General features: G+C 39.5%; 1 protein-coding gene and 2 non-coding genes across 3 annotated transcripts; 2 read left to right on the plus strand and 1 right to left on the minus strand.

Annotated features, from left to right (window-relative positions):
- Positions 1-8: 8 nt before the first annotated feature.
- Positions 9-7,430, plus strand: thap12b (THAP domain containing 12b). Its single transcript, XM_008425049.3, has 5 exons — positions 9-2,316; positions 3,409-3,529; positions 3,611-3,718; positions 3,823-3,859; positions 4,082-7,430. Exons 1-5 carry the CDS (start codon positions 2,228-2,230, stop codon positions 5,974-5,976), a joined length of 2,250 nt encoding a protein of 749 aa, XP_008423271.1. The 5' UTR covers positions 9-2,227; the 3' UTR covers positions 5,977-7,430.
- Positions 107-178, plus strand: trnap-cgg (transfer RNA proline (anticodon CGG)). The gene has a single exon. It is a non-coding gene; the product is annotated as a tRNA-Pro (tRNA).
- trnap-agg (transfer RNA proline (anticodon AGG)) lies at positions 400-471 on the minus strand. The gene has a single exon. It is a non-coding gene; the product is annotated as a tRNA-Pro (tRNA).
- Positions 7,431-8,262: the final 832 nt, after the last annotated feature.

Consider the following 8,262-nt stretch of genomic DNA (forward strand, 5'->3'; position numbering starts at 1 on the left):
ACGCACATATAGACGGTCCATGAAAATACTGTAGTATGAACACAAACGAGTATCGATACTCCTTCAGTAAATATTTAATGATATGTTGCGCCGTTGATGACGCCGTGGCTCGTTGGTCTAGGGGTATGATTCTCGCTTCGGGTGCGAGAGGTCCCGGGTTCAAATCCCGGACGAGCCCTTTCCATTTTGGCTCAACTTTGCAGTTTTAAAGACGGGTACATCTTTCACAAACTTTGAATAGATAATTGGATTTCTAGCACTTTAATAATGTGAATGGTGAAGCATAATACAGTTTATACTGGACACGTAGTCCTGTGACGGAGAAAAAGAGTGTGTCGTTCTTACCTAACGTTATTGAACTTGAAAAACGAATAAGGGAAAACTAAAACAATAAAATAAGGGCTCGTCCGGGATTTGAACCCGGGACCTCTCGCACCCTAAGCGAGAATCATACCCCTAGACCAACGAGCCTTCGGAATACCGGTCTCACAGTAAGAACTTCAACAGGGCTATGTGCGTCGGAAATTTCGTGGTTTTCTAATATGTTTTGACAACGTTTATTTGTAATTTTATAATAAGCACGTATAATAGCTACATTAAAGCTGCATAAACTATCAAGTTGCTTCAACAGCTGGAGAGAATTATAAATAAATACTTATAGCCTCAAAACCATCGACCTTTTCAATGGTATTCAACTTTACATATTTCATACTTAAAATGTTACGTTCAAAAATACGAAAGACTAAACAACAAAGCCAAATGAACGTCCGACTTCCACGTAAACGTCACCGCCATATTGTGATTAGCATTTTTCTTAAAGGCATGCACAGAGTTATGCAAAACAGCTTTCTTAAAAATATTTTAGGTTAAGCGTTGTGACTGTGTCGTCTCTTCAATGGATTGAAACCAAATATCTCTGCAACAGGACATTTTCTGAAACTAGAAAGATTTTTCCCCATTGGCTCTCCAGTGGTGTGTCTCATGGGTCAACTTGGGGGTCAATCATTTTTGCTCTGTGAATGCTCTCCCTCTGAAACATCAACAGAAAGTTAAATATATCAAATGGATAAAAATAAATTGTCTTCTTCTGACACTAAAGTTGTTCTGGATTGAGATTTCTATTAGGTTAAAGTGACTGACACAGGTGTGCACAGCTTGCACTAATTAAGTATCATTAAAACACAGATATTCCCTACATTAGGTTTTTAGGTACACAAAAATTCTGCTGTACCTAAAAATATGACCACATCACCCTCGGGATTTTTGAAGTCCAATTCAGAATTTATTTTAACATTCTGTTGACTGTAAATGCTGGTGTAGGTTTTTACAACCAACAAGAATATTTTTCAAATTGTTTTAAGATCTCCTGTATAGCACTTTGGACAACATGGACTGCATTAAAATCTGCTGTATACTTGCTTACAAAGCTCTAATTGTTTGCATGTTAGACAATGAATAAAAAACTGTGTCCTATCTTGATTTAAAGATTTAAAAAATGAAGATATTGTGTTTGTGGCACAGTAATCTCAGTTATTATCGCTTAACTACTATGTGTTAAAACTATTTCTAGTTAAATAGTTAAGCTGTCTCTCGCCCGGAACGTTAGCTGGAGATGGGCACCAGCACCCCTCCCGACCCCACTAAGGGACAAAGGTGTAAAGAAAATGGATGGATGGATAGTTAAGCTGTTAGTTAAAGGTAAACTTTTGTGATGTTTTGTTGAGAAAACCTAATTTCAAAGCATGCTTCTTTTTGGACTACAAGAAGAACATACCACTCACAATATGGCAGACGCACAAACGGCCTGTGTTTTATTTGCTCTCATCAAAAGCCTGTGGGCGGCAGTAGAATGCTGTAGGAAGTTAAGGTAGATAGAATAAAGAAGAAAAAAAAAGCCTGGCTGAAATTCTATTGGCCTATCTAATTATTCGATTGACCAATAGTTATACAAATGGTTCTCCATTCGTCCAATTACATTCGTCGTGGGCGGGACATGGCGCCGCAAAATGAAGTCGCATGAGTCTAAATGTAACTGTTGTTTGTGTGGCGGTTTTTTTGGGGGTTGCTGATCTGTTTTTGAGATGTTTGTGAGACATTTCTTTGCCAAAGTCATAGTCCGGCTTTGATTTGAGAATCACACCGGTGGACTTGGCTTCTTGAAAGGATATCAAGCTATCAGAGGACATTAGCCAGCGAAGTTAACTAAGCTAACTTGCCAGACTGAAACATGCCGAATTTTTGCGCGGCTCCAAACTGCACACGGAAGAGTACACAGTCCGATTTGGCATTTTTTCGTTTTCCTCGAGACCCAGAGAGGTAAAGGACCATAAAACGCATCGCATACAAAGACGATCTTAAAGTATTTCTAAAAGTCCCGCTAACTTTACAAGAGTTCCTTGTTTTGTGAATGTTGAGCTCATGTTAACTTAAAGTAATGTTTTACCTACGACCACATCCTCTTAGAGGTTTAAACTTTAGACATTAAAATACATGTCTGTTTGATTAGGTAAGTAATACATATTAAATTAAATCACTTATTCAGTCCTTGAGTAGCTTTTATCCCGAATATTAATAATTTATTTTTTACTTTTAATGGAGTAAAACTATGTTCAAGTAGTCCCACTACTTTTTGGGTACTCTGGTCGTTTTTTTCTGTCAAAATTCTATACTTTTTGCAAATTAAAATCCCCCAAGTTGCATTTAAAATGTAAATATAAAAGCTTAATGCTGATATTGTTACAGAGGCCATTAGATAGGACATCGTGACAAACAACAGACTTGGGGAATGGATTGGACAGGCAAATGATTGGAGGGAGAATCAATTGAGTGCTGGAGAAGCAGATAGCTGAATAAATAAATGGAGTGAAAAATGGATTGATGAGTGGATTTTGAAAATGGAACAGGAAATACAACCTAGTTGTACATATTTTTCCTGATGTTCTGTTTCAAAACTTATTTAGATTTGGAAAGCACTTAAATGTAATTCCTAAATCCTTGTTGGTTCTGAAATACTTTAGCATAGAACTTCAGACTTAGCATCTATGTTGGTGAGGAGAAGGAAAAACTAATTCTATTTTAGAAATTGTCCTAAATTAGACTCATTTGCTAAAACATTCACCCAAAGCATACATATGTATTTACATATAATTGTACAGTTTCTTGCTATAAAACAGGCTAAATGGCATTTTATTAACACATTTTAGGGGTCAAGTTTCCACTGGCGGAGAAAAATGAAGAGAAAACTTTTTCTTTCCACAAAAATATGTGGAATGTGGTTCTTACAATCATAATAGTCTAAAAGATCTATATTAAAAAACATAAACACTTTTACTTGGGAGAGTAAGGCTACATTATCGAAATTTAAAGTAAAATGTCATGTTGTAGAAACCTATTTGTTTTTGTTTCTAGATGCAGAATCTGGGTGGAGAATTGCCGTCGGGCGGATCTCGAAGCCAAAACAGCCGACCAGTTGAATAAGCACTACAGATTATGTGCCAAACACTTTGACCCTGCCATGGTGTGCAAAACTGTGAGTATCGACGCCCGTGACAAATCTACATCTGTGTAATTCTGCATTTGTATAATCTTATTTGGTTGTTTTTCATCTCAGAGCCCCTATAGGACGGTCTTGAAGGACACGGCCATCCCAACCATTTTTGATTTGACAAGCCATCTGAAAAACCCGTACACCAGGCATCGGAAGCAGATAAAAGAACTTGTAGGGAAAAATCTTGTTTAATAATTTAGCTATTAGCTATTTATATTATTGGCTATTTATTTATTTTTTTTGTGAGTTAATCCCAGTTTCTTAATTTTTCCTAGACTGATGAAGATATACAGAGGATTAAAGAGAGACGATGTAAGTATTTGAGGAGCCGTTTATAGGTACTTTTGTGTCGACATGACAAAATTGACTGGTGACTGGAATCGATTATTGTGACAGTTAATGGAATAAATAAAACGGCACATTCTGTTGATTTTTCATTTAACCTCTTAAGCCTTTTTTATACGATATTAGAAATGCATCACGTTGCTAATAAACAAATGTAATTTACTTGTGTCTCTTTGTCTCTTTCCTCAGTGGCTTCTGCTGAGCAGACCATCAAAAAAGAGGATCTGTCAAACATTGCTGACAACGAGCCTCAGCTCTCGGCCGACGAGAAAGAGTACCGGGATTATTTGAGGTCTTTGTTTGAGATTCTGTTCATGCTGGCAAAACAAGCAATCCCTTTGACCACCGGCAGAGTATCTGATGAAGAACTCAAGTCCAACAACTTCCAGGCCGTCATAGATTACTGCATGAATGCCGGAGACGAGGCTCTGAGGAAGAGATTTGAGGTGACTGCAGTGAACAGCGAGTATCTCAGCGCTGCCCAGCTAAATCAGCTCCTCGACGTTTGCGAGAACACGGTGAGGGAGGAGATGCTCATGGAGGTGAGGGAGAGTCGTTTCTACTCCCTGGTGACGGGCGACCTGGTCGAATTCGCCAACAGCAAACACTTGCCCGTGTTCCTCCGCTTCGTCAACCAGCAGAACGTCCTCAGAGAGGAGTTTGTGGACTTCCTCCCGTTTGTGGACGGAGACGAGGCGGCGCTGGTGGAAAGCCTGGAGGCTCTCCTGGTGGACCGCTGGGGACTCAGCATGGAGGACTGCCGCGGTCAGGCCCACAAGGCCACCGGGACCTCCACCACTAAGATGAAAGCCGTGGCCGTACTGCTTATGGAGAAGTACCCTCTCGCGCTGCACATGCCTTGCTCGCATATGGCGCTGAATATCCACCTCGCCAACAACCTGCCTTTCCCCAACGTGCAGATCGTCATGGAGAATCTGAGGAGGATTACGTCCTTCTTTAAAACCCCACACACTCAGGATGAGCTGGACAAGGCCATCTCCATTCAGTTCCAGAAGAACGAGGAGAAAGGAAATGCTCTCAAAAAGATGTGCTCTTCCGGATGGACGGAGCAACACAACATCTTTGACGTGCTGCTGGATATATTGCCTTCACTCCTGCTGTGCATGGACAGCATTCGGGACAATGCAGACGGAAAGTTTTCCAGGTGCATCACCGCAGATGCATATTCCATCGGAGAAAGCATCGCGGACTTTGAGGTGATTGTCACCATCGTCATCTTGAAGAACGTTCTGACGTTCACCAGAGCCTTCGGGAGAAACCTGCAGGGGGAAACGCTCGACGTGTTCTCCGCCGCAAACAGCCTAACGGCGGTTCTGTACTCTCTCAACGAGGTCAACGACAATATCGACGTGTACCACGAATTCTGGTACAGCGAGGCCGTCAGCGTGGCCGCCCTCATGCAGATCCCCGTGTCCGTCCCGAGGCTCTTCCTCCGGAAGCAGCGGGCGGCCGACCTCGGCGAGATCCAGGCCGAGACCTACTTCAAGGAGTACGTGACCGTACCCGTGATCCGCGGCATCATGCAGGAGGTGGAGGACATGTTCTGCGACAACAACCTCCGAGCTCTCAAGTGCCTGTCGCTGGTTCCGGCCGTCATGGGCCACATGAAGTTCAACACCACGGAGGAGAACTTCGCCGAGGTCTACAGCGGCGACCTCCCGAACCCGGACACGCTTCCTGCCGAGCTCCACTGCTGGAGAATCAAATGGAAGCACAGAGGGAAAGAGGTGCGCTTGCCCACCACCATCCACGAGACCCTGCAGCTGCCGGATGTCAAGTTCTTCCCCAACGTGGACGCCTTCCTCAAGGTGCTGTCCACCATGCCGGTGCTCAAAGTCGAAAAAGGCACAGGCGATACCGCCACCGAGCGGCTGCAGGCGTACATCGGCAGCGTGCCCGCGAAGCATTTGAACAAAAGTCTGGCGATGCTCCACATCAACACCCACGTCAAGCACGACCTGGATGTCATGGTGGACAAATACTGCCGGCTGTACCCCGAGGATGACCCCGAGGCTGAGGCCGAGGACGTTGGCGAAGACGTTATTGTGACCAAAGTGATCTGAAGCTTTGGCTCAGATTTTCACTTGTTATCTTTGAGTAAAATACCACAGTTTTAAGTACAAAAAAAAAAAAAAAACGGTGAATATTATCTTATTACTGCATCTGTAATAAATTTGTCATCTTAACGCCTTGCAGTCGGTTGTTTTAACAGACATGGTGCTTCTTAGCCCGCTGGCTGTAGCTGCATAATAGTTACTATAAAAGAGTTAAAGGTGCTGATACCATGACTTTACTATGATGGAGAATTAGGGCCACACTATGAGAACAAAAATAATAAAATCAGAATAAAGTCATGAGAATTAAGTCATAATATTACAAAAATAAATTTGTACAATAAAATAATACAAGAGTAAAGTCATATTATGACTTTAATCTGTAAAATAATTTTCTTAATACTGTGACTTTATTATCGTACGAGTTTATTTGCGTACCATAACTTATTGTGATACTGCAACTTTACGCTCAATTCAACTATTCTCTTAATTCAACTTTATATTCTCTTTTATATAACTATTCTCGTCATATTGTAACTTTATTCTTGTAATTTCTGACTTTATTTTATTATTTATTTTTAGTATGGCCCAAATACTCTGTTGTACTTCATAACTTCTTCACCAGAGACATTTTCAAACAAACAATGAAATCTTTCTGGGAAGCATGAGAGACGTTGGTTTATAAAGGAACCAGCGAAGCTTCAGCTGGTCAGCAGAATGACGGCGATCTCTCTGTCCGCTCCGAAATTCAAACAAATGCGAAGTGGATGTTTTATTATTTTTTTTATCAGTTTATGGAGCTTACGTTTTTGAGTGACTTTTAACTAAAAATGATAGAAAGCGTTTATTGTGTGATGTGTAAATATTTAGTGTTTCTCCAACAGACTTTGAGTAAAGTTTGAAGTTTTTGTACGGATTTCATTTGAGTTCTTGTACGCAATGACGCCGTAATAAAATTAATCAAATCTTTGGGGGGGTTTTTTTGGTCTTTTTATTATAGTCTTTTGATATTTGTGACTTTTGTAATAAATCTGATAACTTCTGTGTTTTTTTTGTTGTTGTTTTCTTCTAAATCAAATGATATGATGCAGGCAGATCGCTCAGTTTTTTAGAAAAAGGCTCTTCATCCGGGTATCAAATGGGAGCAGCAAGTTTGGTCATCTGTCTCTACTGTGTTTCTTTATCCAGGTTTTTAATAGTCTTTCACATATTAAAGAGAAAGTATGTTGGAAGTCCGTCTGTACTATGTTCAATTATCGTTTTATGCCAGGATATGTCTAAACAAAATGTGATACTTGGTTTTTTTTCTACTTGTGCTTTGAACATGATTTTGTATATTTTTTGAGAGAAATGTTTTCACTTGTTTTAATCAAATCTGTTCCTTTTTGTGTTTAAGTCATTAATTAATGTTTTTAGTCCTGCAGAAATATTAAAGTTGTACATTAAAATAATCTATTGAAGCAGGACTGTTTGGTTTGTTTGTTAGGTGCACAGTTATGTCGACATTAAACTTTCTCAGCTACAGTCACGTCCCAACTAGCTCTAATTGACTCACAAACAGAAACCAAAATAGTTTAATACACAAAGTTGTCAGTCATTAAATTGTTAGATATAGAAAAAAATATATATTTTAAATATAAATGTTGACAAGCAACTTCCAGCAGAGGTCATATTGTCAGGCATCAAAGTTGCTGAGTCACACAAACGTCTAAAATAGATCAAAGCAATTTATCTATTTTAGAGATTGTACTTTTGGTGACATTACCAGAAGTAAGACCTTACATATTATCTTAAGTGTTTCTCAGTATATTAGAATAGAATTTAAAGCTAGATGTTATTCAATTTAAAAAAAGGAAAAATCAAAACAAAAAAAAAGTTTTCAAGGTTTTTTCTGTTCATTTTCATGATCATGGACGTCAGTTTTACCTGAGGTCAATAAAACATATTTTTCATACACTTGCCTTCTGAAAAAAAGTTTCTCCATGCGCATATATGCTCTCAATACTTAAACTCTGTAAATTTCTGCAAAAAAAAAAAAAAAAACTTTCCGGGGTTCTGATTTATTTCAACGCCACAAAGTTTCAAGAATTTCAATGAGGATTTTCTAATATTTTGTAACTGTATGAATGTAGGCTGTACATTAAATCCACTTTGTTTCACTGATTCTTTTCTGACACAACTTCAAGCTTTTCATGTTCTTTGTAAATTCAGTTTAGATTGTATTAAAATCATTTATGATGACATATTAAGCGGAAGCAGGTAAATGCCGCCGCGCGTGCTATTTAAATGTGATGA

Source organism: Poecilia reticulata, chromosome 13 (assembly GCF_904066995.2).
Source record: "Poecilia reticulata chromosome 13, P_reticulata-male-v2, whole genome shotgun sequence".
NCBI classification, from domain to species: Eukaryota; Metazoa; Chordata; class Actinopteri; order Cyprinodontiformes; family Poeciliidae; genus Poecilia; species Poecilia reticulata.